At 37.4% G+C, this 17,433-nt stretch overlaps 1 protein-coding gene across 2 annotated transcripts in view; it reads right to left on the bottom strand.

Moving 5' to 3' along the window:
* LOC147394198 (putative fructokinase-6, chloroplastic) overlaps window positions 1-11,670 on the bottom strand; it is a 34,644-nt gene extending 22,974 nt beyond the window's left edge. The window contains exon 1 of one of the 2 annotated variants that reach the window (XM_086454327.1): window positions 11,360-11,670. In XM_086454327.1, coding sequence (XP_086310453.1) covers window positions 11,360-11,528 — 169 coding nt within the window. In that variant the 5' untranslated portion in view covers window positions 11,529-11,670. The remainder of the gene's footprint in view (window positions 1-11,359) is intronic. The other variant, XM_086454326.1, reaches the window with a different exon arrangement.
* Between the last annotated feature and the right edge of the window lie 5,763 nt (window positions 11,671-17,433).

The following is a 17,433-nucleotide window of genomic DNA, read 5'->3' as shown; positions in this document are numbered from 1 at the left end:
ATTGAAGATTAGAGAGATAAGAGTAATATTATTATTATCTGCCCTAATTAGGCTTTAACTAAGAATTACAAGACTAAACAATGGAAAAGACTAAAAAGGACAACTAACTAAAAAAACACTCTAATAATCAGAATTAACACTCTAATAATCAGAATTATTCCACACTCTCCCTCAAGTTGGTGCATGGATATCAACAATGCCCAACTTGGATAAGACACCTTCAAAGGTAGTTTTACTAACACCTTTAGTAAGAATATCGGCGAGTTGTTGAGATGTTGGAACAAACGGAGTACAAATCTGCCCAGAAACAATCTTCTCTCTAATAAAATGTCGATCAACTTCAATATGTTTTGTTCTGTCATGCTGAACCGGATTTGTTGATATGTTAATGGCTGATTTATTATCACAATATAACGAAAAAGGGACTGTTATGGAAAGACACAAGTCAACTAGTAAGGTCTTGAGCCACAACAACTCACACACTCCAAGTGCCATAACTCTGTATTCTGACTCAGCACTGGACCGACAAACCACATCCTGCTTCTTACTACGTCAAGTTTCAAGTTGCCACCAACTTTAGTACAGTACCCCGAAGTGGATCGTCTATCAGTCACTGACCCAGCATAATCTGCATCTGTCCACGCCTCAATGCGAAGATGACCATGATTACTAAACAAAATACCTCGACCAGGACGTCCCTTAAGATATCTAAAATGCGATAGACAGCAGTAAGATGAGATGTTCGAGGCAAGTGCATAAACTGGCTTACAACACTAACAGCATAGGCAATGTCGGGGCGAGTCATAGACAAGTAGATCAATTTACCCACAAGGCGTTGATACTGACCAATATCTGACAAACACTCCCCCTCAGAATCAGCCAACCTGTGATTCTGCTCAATAGGAGTATCAGCTGGACGAGAACCAAGCTGACCAGAGTCACTGAGTAAATCGAAGACATACTTACGTTGAGAAATAAAGATACCAGAATGGGATCGCGCAACCTCAATACCTAGAAAATAGCGAAGATGCCCCAAGTCTTTAATCTCAAATTGACGTCCTAAGTAAGTTTTGACCTCGGTAATGCCATCATTATCATCTCCATAAGAACAATGTCATCCACATAAACAATTAAAGCAACGGTTTTGCCGTGGGAATGACGTAAGAAGAGGGTGTGATCAGCAGAACTCTGATGGAATCCAAACTGCTGTATGGTCTTAGTAAAGCGCTCAGACCATACACGAGGAAACTGTTTTAGGCCATAAAGAGAACGACAAAGGCGACATACATGTGTAGGAGAAGCAGATATAAGAAACCTAGGAGGTTGGATCATATAGACTTCTTCCTGAAGATCACCATTGAGAAAGGCATTCTTCACATCCAACTGAAAGAGAGCCCACCCTTTAATAGCGGCAACAGAAAGGAGAACGCGAATAGTGGTCATTTTGGCAACCGAAGCAAACGTCTCCTGATAATCAATCCCATAAGTCTGAGCATAACCCTTGGCCACCAGACGGGCCTTATAACGAGCAATAGAACCATCCGGATTATGCTTAAGTGTGAAGACCCAGTGACAACCCACAGCTTTCCTTCCAGGCGGAAGAGGTACAATTTCCCAAGTTTGAGTCTTTTCTAGAGCAGTTAATTCATCAATCATAGCTGCTCGCCACTCAGGATGGGTAATAGCATCTGCAACAGTAGTAAAAAGAGAAACAGAGGCAAGAAAACTCCGATAGGAGGGTAAGAGGACAAAATCAGATATATAATTAGAAATAGGATAAGTACAAGTGCGCTTACCCTTACGAATGGCAATAGGACGATCATCACAAGGTACAGACGGAGGCGGAGCTGGAGGCGAGGAGGCGAGCTGACCTGGCATAGGAGTGATGGTAGTATTGCGTAGACGTCGAAAGTAAACCTGCAGTGGAGGATGTGATAGACTGACAGAGGGTGAAGAAGGAGGAACGGGCATGGGAAGGGGAAATAAGGAAGGTAAGGGATCATCAAAGAAATCTAAGGGAAACCACTCAGATTGAATGCCAACGGACCCATTGTAGTACGGAGTATGTTCAAAAAACGAAACATCCCGAGAAATGAAGCGCCGGCGAGAAGGAGGATGGTAACAACGGTATCTTTTCTAGGTAGAGGAATAATCCAAAAAAATACATTTCATGGCCTTAGGGTCAAGTTTAGTACGAGTTTGGTCAAGAAGTTGAACAAAACAGACACACCCAAACACGCGGGGGAGGAAGTGAAAATAATGGACGATCTGGAAGGAGCAGAGAGAGGGGCGTGGCAAACTGAAGAGCTCGGGAGGAGGATCGATTAATAATGTAAACAGCAGTAAGAACTGCATCGGCCCAATAAGATTGTGGCACGTTCATGCCAATAGAGAGGGCACGGGCTAACTCCAGAATATGACGATTTTTTCTTTCGGATCGACCATTTTGTTGAGGAGTCTTGACATTGGACATTTGGTGCTCAATGCCAGACTCTAAACAAAGTTTCACAACCTCACTATAGGTGTACTCTGTACCATGATCAGAATGGAAGGTTTTGACAGCACAACCAAACTGGGTATGAACCATAGCAAGAAATTGCTTGAAGATCCCATAAACTTCACTCTTGTGTTTCATAAGATAGACCCAAGCGGTACGACTGTGGTCATTGATAAATAAGACAAAATAACGAAAACCAAGAGTGGATGTGACAGGGGAAGGACCCCACACATCAGAATGAATTAGGTCAAACATAGCAGGTGCAGTAGTATTCATGCTAATAGGATAACAAGAACACACATGTTTAGCTAATTGACAGGTTTCACAAGAAAAATCAAGTAAAGTATTATTATTAAATAAATCAGGGAACATGTGTTTCAAATAGCCAAAGGAAATATGGCCTAAGCGTAAATGCCAACGCATTACAAAAGTTTTATTAGAGTAACTACTACTACTAAACTTAAAAACAGAATAAGTGCTAGGTGAACTGGGTACGTCCAAGATATACAAGCCATTCACTTCACGTCCAGTGCCAATCGTCCTCTTCGACTCCAGATCCTGAAAGACACAATGAGAAGGATAAAATATTACACTACAATTCAAATTTTTGGTAAGACTACTAACGGAGATCAGGTTAGTAGTAAGTTGAGGAACATGTAGTGTTTTAGTTAAGGATAAAGAAAATGTAACAGGTAAATGACATTGACCAGCTATAGAAGATAAAGACCCATCCGCAAAGCGAACCTTACGATGACCAGAACAAACACTATAGGTTTTAAAAATGGAGGACATACCAGTCATGTTATCAGTGGCACCAGAATCAATGATCCATGGTGAGGAAGTGGTGGAAACACTGTGTGCAGATGCAAAGGTACCTGAGTTAGCGAATGTAAATACTGGCTGAGATGAAGTCTCCATCTGATTGAAGAATTTCCTGAACTTGTCAAGCTCGGCTTGGGATAGAGAAACCGAATCTGAGGAGATGGTAGTAGCTGCAGGAGGTGCTAGATCAGTAGTTGGCTGAGAGACTACATAGCTTAAGAACGTTGAGACTGGTGTCGTTGTTGATGAGGAGGACGACCATGAAGTGCATAACACCGAGCCTTCACATGACCCAACTTCCCACAATGATCACACTTATGTCGCTGACGGATAGGTAGAGACCCACTAGGAGGCTGTGGGGAAGGTAGGCGAGCAAGCATAGCTGAGTGATCTCCTGAAGAATGAGGTAGTACAGTAACGCGACGACCCTCATCAGCCAAGACATAAGAATATGCAGTCTGTAGGGATGGAAAAGGATCCATACCCAATGAAATCTCGCATACTCATCCCGGAGTCCAGCTAGAAACTGAAATACTCGATTCTTATCTAGAATCGATGCATATAATGCCTCATCAACAGAGTCCTTCCAAGCATAGGACGAGGAGTAGAAGGTTAACTCTTCCCATCGAGCACGTAACTGTGATATATAAGAGGTGACTGAAGAGTCACCTTGTGAAATGCGGGAAATATCACGTTCCAAATTAAAGATCCGGACATTGTTTTGACGTTGCGAATAGATATTCTCTGCGGAATCCCATATCTGTTTTGCTGTCTTGGAGAACATGAAACCAGCAGCAATGTGTGGTTGCATAGATGTAACTAGCCAAGATCGGACCATAGAGTCATTAGCAAACCATTGGGGATAAGTAGTTTCAGTTGGTGCAGGTTTTTTTTCCGCCCCTATGAGATAACCTATCTTTCCTTTTCCACCAATAAACATTTCAACCGATCGAGCCCAAAGAAGATAATTTGGACCATCTAACTTCACAGTGGTAATTTGGATGCCTGGAAGAAGACATTTCAGAGACCATAAAAAAAATGTCTATGTATTTTGGCTTGAAGGGAGGTCAAACTAAAAACAATGTCTATTTATTTTTTATTTATTTTTTTTTCTGCTGTTGTTATTGTCAAACACCAAAACAAAAAAAACTAAAGTGATCGTAACTTCCAGCCAAAGGATCTAGGGTGATCGCAGCCTCCCGAGAATAAATCTGCAGTGATCGCAGCCTCCAAAATAAGGTCTGCTGTGATCCTAAACCACAAACTGCACCTCTGCAGTGATTGTAGGTGTTTGCAGCCTCCAACACAGGGTCTGTTGTGATCGTGGACACCTAGCTGCACCTCTGCAGTGATGATAAACCTCAAATAAGGATTCTGCTATATTCGCCAGACCCAAACTGCATCTCTGTAGTAATCGTAAGACCCAACTGCACCTCTGCAGTTGCCGTGGAAGTCAAACTGCACTACTGCTGCTGTCGTGGAAGTCAAACAGCACTTCTACTGTTGTCGTGGAAGTCAAACAGCACTGCTACTGCTGTCGTGGAAACCAAACAACACTTCTACTGCTGTCGTGAATGACAAACAGCACCTCTGCTGTTATCGTTGATGATAAACCAACACTATATCATCATGTTGTTGTTATTGTTAACTCCAAACAACAACCTTGCTGATAGAACAGTCTGATCACAGGCTTCAAATAGATCTAGAACCCCTATCGCTTGATGCGATTAGGTGTAGAGTGGAGGAGAACCCCCGTAGGGGTGATAGGGATTGAAGACGAGAAGTGTGGAGGTGATTTAAGAAAGAGGAAGATGATGAAGGTGTAGCAGACGAAGCAGTAATTGAGATCGAGAGAGCCTTGCTCTGATACCAAATTGAAGATTAAAGAGAAAAGAGTTATATTATTATTATCTGCCCTAATTAGGCTTTAACTAAGAATTACAAGACTAAACAATGGAAAAGACTAAAAAGGACAACTAATTAAAAAAACACTCTAATAATCAGAATTAACACTCTAATAATCAAAATTATTCAACAGAAACAAACTAATAGAGATATCAGGAATTTTCCAGAATCTCCTTATTCCTAAATTAACGCAGTCAACTAATAATAAAATCAAATTGTTGTATCAGTATCCTTGAAAATCAGGGATTGGATATTTCCACACTCCCCCTCAAGCTAAGCCTAGATATTAATCAAGCCAAGCTTGGTACTCAATTCTTCAAACTTCTTCCTTGGTAGAGCTTTGGTGAGGATATCTGCTATTTGTTGACTTGTTGACGTGTATAGTAGACTAACTATCCCATTTTCTATCTTCTCCTTTATGAAGTGGCAATCTATCTCCACATGTTTTGTCTTGTTGTGATGCACCAAATTCTTTGCAATGTTAATGGCTGACTGATTGTCACAAAATACCTTCATTGGTTCAAAAGTGATGATTCCTAGTTCCCTCATTTGTCTTTCCAATCATATTCCCTCACAAATTCCGAGTGTCATAGCTCTGAACTCCGCTTCTGCACTGCTCCGAGAAAATACTGGTTCCATGTTACTAGGTTTCCTCACACATACGTACAATAACCAAATATTGACCTTCGGTCAATTATTGATCCGGCCCAGTTAGCATCAGCAAACACTTCAATATCTTTCCTTGTGTTTTTCCTGAAGTACAAGCCTTCACCTAGTGTCATTTTAAGGTACCTTAGTATCCAGTTGACAGTTTCCATATGTTCTTCAGTTGGATCACTCATGAATTGACTGACTACACTAACCGAGGACCCAATATCAGGTCTGGTGTGCGAGAGATAAATCAGCTTCCCAACAAGTCTTTGATATCTGCCTTTGTCCACTGGAACACTGTCCTTATTAGCTCCAAGCTTAGTACTTGAGTCCATAGATGTTTCAGTCGGTTTGCACCCAAGCATTCCTTTCTCTTTAAGAAGATCTAGTACATACTTCCGTTGTGACACTGAAATTCCCTTTCTTGACCAAGCTACCTCCATTCCAAGAAAGTATTTTAGGCTCCCAAGATCCTTGGTTTCGAATTCTTTGACAAGTAAGGTTTTGAGCTTGATTAGTTCATCTTCATAATCACCTATTAAGATGATGTCATCTATATACACAATGCGAATCGCCAATTTTCCTTCGATTGAGTGTTTGATAAACAAAGTGTGATCTACTTAACACTGAGAATACCCCACTTCTTCACTGTTTTGCTGAACCTGTCAAACCAAGCTCTCATTGCTTCAGTCCATAAAGGGATTTCTTGAGCTTACATACCTTATTCATAGTTGCCTGTGTTTCACAACCAGGAGGAATGTCCATATAGACTTCTTTCGTAAGGTCTCTATTAACATCAAGTTGGTGAATAGGCCAGTCAAGATTGGCAGCCAATGATAGTGGTACCCGGATAGTGTTTAATTTGGCTACTAGAGCAAACGTCTCTTGGTAGTCAATGCCATAGGATTGAGTGAACCCTTTTGAAACCAGTTGCGCTTAAAAATTTTTCCATGCTTCCATCAGCCTTGTATTTGACGGTGAATATCCATTTACATCCTACTAGATATTTCCCACTCGGTAGATCTGAAATCTCCCAAGTTCCATTTTTCTTTAGTGCCTGCATTTCTTCCCATACTGCAGTTTTCCATTCCGGAATTGAAATGGCTTCTTGAATGGATTTAGGAACCTATAAACTTTGTTCAGATTAGTTACAAATGTTTGGAAGCTAGGTGACAACCCTTTATAAGAGACAAAGTTGTAGATTGGATGACTAGTACATGACTTCCTACCTTTCCTTAAAGCAATGGGACAATCAAGGTCATTAGCAGTAGACTCATTAGTTAAATTCAGAGCTAGTATTACCTAGTGAAGTTTCATGTGTTCTTGCATTCGATTCAGATTCTTGACTTTGCTCGGGAGGTGCTTGTTACTCTAAATCTTCTTGAATCTTCTCCTTCCGAGAATATTCAATGAACTCACCATTGGTTGCAGGTTTCGGACATTGGACAAGAGTTGAAGGAGGTGGAAGATTTTCAGATTCTGTTTCTGTTTGGTGACTGTGAGTAGGAGTAGTGGAGATAGGAGGGATGGTGACTTGTGGACTTGGGTGATTGTTGGTTGTTGTGGCATCAATATCCCAAAGCTGGTATTCCTGTATGAGATTCTCCCCCTGAATATCAGATTTGGGGTAGTAAGGTTGATGTTCAAAGAAAGTAACATCCATGTAAGTGTATAGTCTTTTTGGAACAAGGAAATAGCATTTGACCCTTTTTAGTTTGGAGAGTAACCAAGGAATATACACTTGAGGGCTTTGGGGTCGAATTGGCTCATGCGGGCGAATGAAGGTGCGAACGCTCTGGACAACGACATAGCATTCTAGCCACATCATGAGCCACACTTATGATACCACGGAGCTTCGGCATCGACAAGTACTCCACGAGGATGTGTGACGTCACGTGGAGGGACACTTGGCCCAATCAGGAGGACGTCCAGTCTAGGCATATCCACCCAACAGGATCACATCAATCCCAAGCCTCCACGGAGACTAATACTGACAAAGGGATAGGTGTGAGCCGTTTATTGGAGGAAAGAATGATATCTGATAATGCCAATAACATGTGGGGAACACAATGATGAGATGTACAGACAAAGAGAACGTGATCGTTAGAACTGTTTAGAGGACGCCACCCATAGTCTGTGGAGGTAGTGGAGGTATCTTTCGAGGCACTAGTAAGATTGAGCCACCTGTCAGCGTCCACATTGCTCATAGAGACTAGCTGAGAAAGCTATAAAAGGGAAGACACCCCCACAGCGGATAGTGGCTCTTTTGGATCGGTGAAAAGAGAGATTTTCTACAAAGACCTTATCTACCATCAACACCTATTTTTTGTATTTTTATTTATCATTTAGCACAAACTGGACTTGCTCAAGGGTTTGCCATACTAATTGGGTCATCCTAATGCTTAGATCAATAATTGGGAAGGTTTTTAATCTAAAACCTCCATTTTCTCATATTTTGCCTCCACATACCATCTCCAGTTTCCATAAATGGCCAAGTTTACATGGTAACCATCTTGACAATGAGGACAATGGGGTGCATAAGACCTTCCCCACTCTTCAACCAAATCCCATTACCCAAATCTTAAGATTTGACCACAAGAGTCACTTTTCTTGAAAAAGTATTTTCAAAAGAATATTGTTTTGGGTGACCATTCACACCCTAAAATTCATGAATGATCGTAACTCCAAACTTTTAAAAGTAGCGTGGGATTTCCCTAATCGAAAATCAAATAACTAAATGTCAAAAATATCAAAGGCATGCAAAGTGATGTATTACAACAGCCATGGATGCTTTTGATTGAGATATAATGGATAAAATAAAGTTATTTCTCTCGATACATGTTCCAAGAAATTCAAAATTTCTTGACTACAATCATTTCACCCAAGAAACTAGGTAGATGGCGAAAGGAGTACGAAACTATCAAACTTCACCCACAAAATTTGGATCTAAGGAAATTAGAAAATACCATCAAGCAAGATATTAAATTTTGGTTTTAATATTTATTTCATCAACTTAGAAACGGAAATATTTCATAGAAATAGTTTGATCAAGGTGGAAATAAAAACGATTTTCATGGAAATGATGGGAACATTGAGAAATTTTCCATTAAAATTATTGGAAATGATACAACATACATAAAAATATACCCATAAGTCATCCAAATACAACACAACCATTTAGAGTATGGAACTAAGATCAATAGCATTTTGCTAGGTGGTCACTCACGTATATGAGAGCCTGACAACCAAAAACAACATTCTCCATGAAAATAAAATAATAATGTCTCATTAATCACGTACGCCTTCATGCTAAAACACTTGATCATATAAAGAAACCATTAAATAAATTATAATTTTATTTTTTTAATATTATGAATAGATTATTAATATATCCAAGTAATTAGGAAATATATGATTGCATGTGTCCTTTTATGACGTGCTAATTTGCTCAGGATAATCAAAATAAGATACGTAAATATCTATTAATCATAACTAGAAGTGGCATGTGCAAACCCAAATGTATTACAAAAGTTAGGATTTATACATTATTTACATTTTTAATAGTTATTCTAAAATTTGAAATAGTCAATTTAATATAGGATCTTGCTAACGTTAAAGTGCAATAAACACACTTTGGAAATTGGACTCTGAGGGTATTTTGGTAAAAAATAATTTTTTAAGGGCAATTTCGTTACAAAATCCAATTTCCAAAGTGTATGTACTTCACTTTAATGTGTGACCTTAGGGCACACGTTAACAAAATCCTTTAATATATTATAAGATTTTTTTAATTAAAATATTAACTCTTGTAGATATAATAATAAAAAGGATATTTTATAATTTTAGAAAGTTAAAAACTAACAAACGTGGTTATAGGAAGTCATGGCATTGAAACTCTATTCCTTTTGACCAAAATGACCTTGATAATAGTGAGGTTAAATGTAAAAGTGGGAGAATTTTTGTCTCCCATATTTTGGTGTAAACAAACACCTCTTCAGCCTACTCTCACTATAATAGTAAAGATTTATTTATACTAATGAAAGAATACTGCGTAGTTTACAATTCTAAGTGTATTCTACAACCAACTTATTCTTTTATCAATTTACACATTTTATTAATAAATTTTAGAATATTCTTTTGAAAAATGAATATCTTGATCGATATTTACTGTATCTCGAAATATTTCCACCAAGGTTTTTCATTTCAATAAATGAAGTTTGATTGTTTTAGTTGAAATTTACTATTTACCTAAACATATCGTGAAATGAATAACAGCTTTTATCAAAATATACTAAAAAAGAAGTTGCTTATTAAATATTGAATCGAGCCTTGTGGAATGAATGGTAGTCTAATCGGAATCAACTGGTCCTTCTGAGAAGCCCAATTTGGAATTATTAAGTATTAATGCTAGTATTGTCCCTGATATATCTTAGAAGCTCGGAATCATCACTAGACAAGGGAGTTTATACTGATGTGATCTCGATATACACGAGATGCTCAGGATGGTTACCAATTTGCGAAGTTTCTAGTGTGTGATCCTCGATGAATTCGAGAAGCTTGGACTAATCTTATGCAGGTGCAATCCTTGACATGGAAAAGAAGAGCAATACAAATTTACAAAGGTTAAATAGGTGTGATCTCTGATACATCCAAGAAGCTTAGGGTGATCCACAACTTACGAACATTGCGTTGGTGTGATACCCAATACATCCAAGAAGCTTGTCGTGTTCATCAATTTGCTAACTTTATGCTAGAGTGAGCCACATTACATCCAAGAAACTAGGGGTGAGCACCAGTGTGAAAAGTTTTGCACATAGGAATTTTTTTATGTTGTTACAAAATTTGTTATGTTAGTTTGGGAAATTACTGATAAAGCTGGTTAGGCCAACCAAGCTAAAATTACGAATGGATATATGCATAAAAATTTCTAAGTAGAAAAATTCCATGTAAATATAGCTATCAACAAGCTCGAAATTAAAGTTCATTTTGTGTCAGGTCGAGACACAATTCCGTTGGGATAAAACTTCAATACTTAGAAAAAATTCAACATAAACCAAGCTGGTAACAAAACTCTATGACCATATCTCATACAGGTAAACAAAAGAAAATGGAATTGAAACTCGAATTAAGAAATTAATATTAACTAACAAAGAGAATCAACAAACTAAAACTACCAGCTTATCAAAATCAGAATAAAAAAAAACTAAAATTAGACTGATTAATGTAAATAAATCAGACGAACTACATCATTCGAATTCTGGCAAAGTGTTTAAATTCTAATAAAGAGGCAAAATTAAGCTACTTGCAAGACGAGGAAGAACGCTAATTCAAAGTTCTGCAACTATAACTCATCGTTCTCAGTGACTCAAAACTCGAAACTAAGATCATTCTCGACGAATCAAACTAAAATTTCACCACACACAAAAAAAAAGAACAATTTTTTTCAAGAAACCTAGTGAGAGAGTGAGATTCAAAGACTTGTACCTTGAAATCTACGCAGACGATGAACAGGAGACAACGAGGGAAAATTAAAAGGCGTTGTTGATTTAATGGATTCCCTTGTTGAAGTGGAGAGACGATTGATCGAAATTCGAGGGTGTGAAGCAACGCCATTAAAGCAGAAAGCAGTAGCAGCAGCGTAGTGAAGAGCCATAAAACGTTGTTTCAGTGAGAATCGCTTCTCTCAGAAGTTCTTCAAAGCTCAAAGAGATGATCAGATCGGCATTGTTAATAGCAGTTTTCGTTGTTGTCGTTGTGGCGTAGAAATCGATGTTTTGAGATTAAATATTTAAAAAAAAAAAAAAAAAAAAAGAAGATGATGATGATTATTGTACGGATTTTAAGTGATGGGAACAGTGGAAGTTACAAAGCCAAATGAATTGAAGACAACTCGTTTTCTTTTTTTTTTGGGTTTTTTAATAGTCGGTTAAATTATTGGGTATTTTAATATTTTCCCCCCATGATATAGGTAATATTAGGGATATCCCCACAAAAGGTTGGATGAGGTACAGAGGTGTAAATGGATAGTCGAAAATTTGAAATCAAATTCAAAAAATTAGATATCAAATTCAAATTCGGATAATTTTAAATATTCGAATCCTTATTGGATATGGATTTGAATATTAACATTTAGAATTTGATAATATCTGATTTGAAATAATATATGATATATATTATTTTATTTAATTAATTTTTTTTATAAATAATATAATATTATTATATTATTATATTATTATATTTATTTATTATATAAATAATATAATATATAATAAAAAAAATTTAATAATGAAAAATCAGTTGGATAAGGAAAAATTATGTTTTTTATATATACAAATTATTCGAATTCTAATCGGATTCGAATTCGAATATCAGATAAAAATTTCAGATTCAGATTCGGATATTGTTGTATCCAAATCGATAAGCATCCGTTGACAGCCCTAATGAGGTATGCAAACCTTGACCTACTTAAATCTCTCCATGTAGTTAGAGTTAGTATTTCTACTCGTTTTGTTGTTCTTCATTGCGCATAAATTTGAACCTCTAACACTAACGACTTCACATTCAATTTTTGGGTATGGAGATGGGTGTTCAAGTTGAATATCGTGTATTTCATGCAATAGATGAAGATTTGAACTCTAAAGTGAGATCCTTTAAATATTTTAGACAATGATTAATTTTTGTGAAAAAAATGAAGAAAAAAAATTCTTCTTGGGTTATTGCGTAGGGGTTTAACACTGATAGATGTATTTACAGGAGGGAGGTCTAACTAATTTCTATTCCTTCTTTATTTGATATTCATTGTTTCAATATTTTGCATGTGGAGATTACAAACACTAGATCAAAGAATGCCCTTGGGTTGAGCTACTTTATAGGAATCGTAGTTAGACAAGTGTCCAAAAATTATTGATATCGAAGCAACCCCATAGCCTTTGGCTTTGGACACAAATTTCTTAAATGTCAAATATGCGAGAACTTCCAATAGTTGATTGAGGTTATGAAACAACTCAAGAATGACGAGGTATCTACATCTTCAAATACAAATGCAAATAGTTCCTCAATTTGTATTCATCGAAGACAAGTTAGAGAAATCATCAAGATTGATTTAGACGATCTTTGTTTTAAATTTGTAGAGAAATCCACAAAATGAAGATGTGATGAAAAGAATTTTTATTTTAAAGAAAATGGTTGGATTTTCCTTTATAACTGTGATATGTGTGTCTCGTGAACAAATCTCATCAATTATTTATTAATGAACAACCATCAATTATTTACCAATGAACAACATTCAATGTGAAATCTTTCAAATAATTTTATTACTGAAAAAGGAAGTGACATTACAATATTTTTTTCACTAAAAAAACAAGTGACAAAATGACTCATTCAAATTACAAGACATTTGACACAATTTACAGAACAAGTGACACAATTACAAAACATATGACTCATTCAAGTTAATTGACATTTGAAACAAGAAACAATAAACAAAAACCTAAAAACTTTAATCATCCTCCAATACAATTGTCCACTCTAATGTGTCCTGTGAGTGGCAATCTTATGGTTATCGAAGATGCTTAAGCCAATAAACATGGTATGAAAAACTATGAAACAATTCAACCTAATGGTTTTTAGGATATCATGTCTAGCCTCTAAGTATGTAGTATGACATAGTTATTTGCCTAATCAAACATGTCAATATAAACCTACTTAAGTGATTGAGCACTGCAGAACTGATTGATCTCATGGTTAATCTTGTTGTATATCCATGTGTAGACACATCCTTAAGCATTTACCTGATTCAACAATGCGTCACTTGATAGTTATGGATTTTTAATTGTAAAGGGAATTAATTGTGTATTAATTTAAGCCGTACATGTGTCCAAACCGATTAAGAAGTACCAAGCACAAGTCAGCATATGGGGCGCTGCCCTACAAGTGGGGCAGGTCAGAGTAAGGACTTCTCTAGTCTGGCTGGTAAGGCAGCATAGCATTAAGCAAGACCAGGTCTATCAAGTAGGGCAGGCCAGGTCATAGGGTAACGGTAAGGCTGATGCGTGCACGTCAATCTCAGAGATCCCGAAAGATATCTCTATAGTTTAGTACGATCAATTTAAGAGATCCCGATTAGGTAAATAACTTTGTAAAGTCAATAAATATTCCCTGATTATAGCCTACAGAGGGGGAAACCCTATGAACAACTAGAGGATAAATAGCACAGTAAGCACTATTGAGGGGGATATTTTTTGGGAGATTAAAATCTACCTAGTTTTTAGAGACTATTTCTCAGCTTTTTTAATTTGAGCGTGGGAGTGATTTTGGCAGGTACCACGTCGTCGGAGAGAAGGAAGTACTAGAAACGACTTCGGATTAGTGCGGTAGGATTCATCAAAACCCTACCAAATTCTGATCTCACATAATTGAGCTGTCTGTGGGAACACCAATAGCAGGTTGATTTCAGTTGAAATAATGGTAAAATCCACAAGAACTAACGAAGTTAATGTATCCCCACCAGTGGCACCAGCTGCAAATACACAACTCTTAGCGATGTTAGATACTATAAGAAAACAGCAAGAGGAGATGTAGAAGAAAATGGATGACTTAGGTGCTGTTTGTTAAACTGAAAAAAATAAGTGCTGAATAGCATTAAGCGCTGAAACTTATAAGCGCTGAATTTAAGTGCTGAAAAAGTTGTTTGTTTAGATGCTGAATCATGTTTGTTACACATTGCTGAAACTGATAAATTGTCTTTGTTACCCTTACAATCATATTATACATTGTTTACATGTTTCAAATGCTTATTTATTATCAAACACAATAAAATATATTATTTCTTATAAAATTAAAATATAATTTATTTTTAAATAATAAATAATACTCAAATCTTCAATTTATAAATAATAATTTCTATTTATAAAAGTCCACAAATTTCAAATTAAAAATAATAATGTCATACAAGTCACCAAAATTTGAAATCAATTTTAAAAGAACTTAATTTTGGATGAATAATATTCGATGGAAATGAAGGATGTGTAATTATAAAAGCACCCTATGAATTAATAAGGGCAACCCACACTATAGTCATTTTTTGTTTTGTTTTATATGGATTAAAGTTTTTGGAATGAGCAAATTTTTAGTGAGGATGGTTTATATGATATAGAGATCATCCTCACCAAAAATCAGCCTATTTTGAAACTTCTAACTTGTTAAAAATAGTTTTCAAAAAAAAAAAAATGGACAATTTACGGTTCTTGAACTTGTTTTGATAGGGTTAGAAGTTTTAAGATGTGCTGATTTTTTGTGAGGATAATCTCCTCATTGTAGAGATCATCCTCACCAAAAATCAACTCATTCCAAAACTTTTAACCTATATAAGACAAAATAATTTAGCTATGGTGTGGATTTATTAATTTGTAGGGTGTTTATATACTTATCCATGGGATATAAGAGGTAATATCCTTTTAAGAATAAGAGCATACTTGTCCATGCTCAAAAAAACAAAGGGCATACTTGTCCGTGTTGAAAAAAGGGAAGTGCTTACCGCTTCAGCACTTTTTTTCAGCATCAAAATAGTGCTGAATTTTTTTCACTTATTTTCAGCAATAAGCACGAGTAAACAAACGCGCTATTTTGACAAAAGTGCTGAATTTAATTTTTTTCAGCAATAAGTGCTGAAAAATAGCGCAAACAAACACCACCTTAGTTGAACTAAATCGGAACTTGAGTCTGCGTCTTGATAACCAATCGACGAGGTAAGATAGCTTACCAAGAGATCCCTAGTCAGTAAGCAAAGATGATCATGCCTCAAGTACGGATGTTCGCAAGAAATTCATTCCGCCACGTTCTACCCCTTATTTAGGAACGAAAGACTTAATGGAGCATCTATGCCATTTTCAACAAATGCTCACATTGTGGGAAGAGAAGGAAATGTTGATGTGTAGGTTGTTCTTCTCGAGTTTGCAAGGGAATACACTGGCATGGTTCCATAAATTGCCATGTGGGTCCATCACCTCGTTCGAGGAACTTTGCACTGTCTTTGTAATACAATACATTGGTAATAATAAGAGCGGTGGAGACTTCGACGTGTTGCTCAGCATAAGGTTGTGATCTGGGGAGAGCCTTAAAAAGTTCACGAGATTTAGATAAGAAGCAATGTCTCTTGAGAGTTGTGATGAGAGAACAGTTGTAGTGGCGTTCAGAAATTCCTTACCATCTAGCTCAGGGTTGTATAAGTACCTTATGAAGAAGAGACCAAAAATTTTGAGCGAGTTATTCGAAAGAGCAGAGAAGTACATTCATTTAAAAGATAACCCTCAGAGCTCCTCTGGGAAGAGTAAGGTGATACATACTGTGGAGAAGCTCAGTAAGTAGCATCAACCACAATAGCAAAGCAGGAAGAGGCCGCTTGAGCAAAATGGGGAGATGAGAAAATGAGGAACATATTTTTCTATGCTTCCCAGCAAGATCTTACCACTCATCGCTCATGAACCATATTTCGAATGGCCTGCGCCACTTCTTTGAGATCAGATAAATCGATATGAGAGATACTGTGAGTATCGTAAGAAGCAGGCACATACCACCAATAGATGCCAAGCCTTTAGGAGGTTCTTGTAGAGGTTGGCAAAGTAAGCAGATTAAGAAATCTACCCAGAAGATAGAGAGAATATTAGCCCCGAGACAAAAACCATAAGCTTGACCAGCCACCTATTGAAGAGTAGGATGGAAGGGCAGCAGTGATACATATTGTCCTCCGGGAGGAGAGTAGAAGGTCAGGCCAGAGCAAGACTGACGAAAGGATCAATAGAAGAAAGGCTGAACACTTGACTCACTTCTTTATAGCAAGGAGTGGGCTAACAGAGCAGATAGAACCCTTCGATGAGCAAATGGTGGCGTTCACTAAGAAGGACCTAGAGGGGGTGGTAAAGCCCCATTATGATGTACTTGTGGTAACTCTGTGGGTGGATCCTTTATACTCAAGAGGGTACTAATTGATAGCGGTAGCTCTGTCAACATCTTATATGCCCTCAGCAGGAATGTACTTACTCTAGTGGAAGCATCGTTAATCGGATTTGATGGGAGATCTAATCAACCTTGGGGGGAAATAGTATTGCCTATGCAGGTGGTACTAGTTATCTTGATGACCAAATTTATGGTTATTGAGGCGGGTTCTCCGTATAACGCCATTCTAGGGAGATGATGGATGTATGAGATGAGAGCGATTCCATCTACATACTACCAGGTCCTTCGATTTCCCATGCCGCAAGGGATGTGGGACATCTTAGGCGATCAAGTGGTCTCCCAAGTATATATGCTGGACAAGAAGGAGACAACAAAGGTCAAATATCAACAATAGCAATTACAGTGGGGGAAGAGTAAGCCCAGTAAACCCCCATACCTAGAAGGCATCCAAATGGTAGATATGGGAGAAGGCAGGTAGATTGGAGTGGGAGTAGAACTAGCATTGGAGGAATTAATAAAGCTAACGGATTGCTTGAGAAGGAATTGGGATGTTTTTTCCTGGTCCATAGAAGAGATAACAAAGATCAGCCTAGAGGTGATCTGTC

The sequence above is a fragment of the Akebia trifoliata genome, chromosome 9 (assembly GCF_017979445.1).
Source record: "Akebia trifoliata isolate Shusen 1 chromosome 9, ASM1797944v1, whole genome shotgun sequence".
Lineage (NCBI taxonomy): Eukaryota > Viridiplantae > Streptophyta > Magnoliopsida > Ranunculales > Lardizabalaceae > Akebia > Akebia trifoliata.
This window is presented reverse-complemented; position numbering and strand designations above follow the sequence as displayed.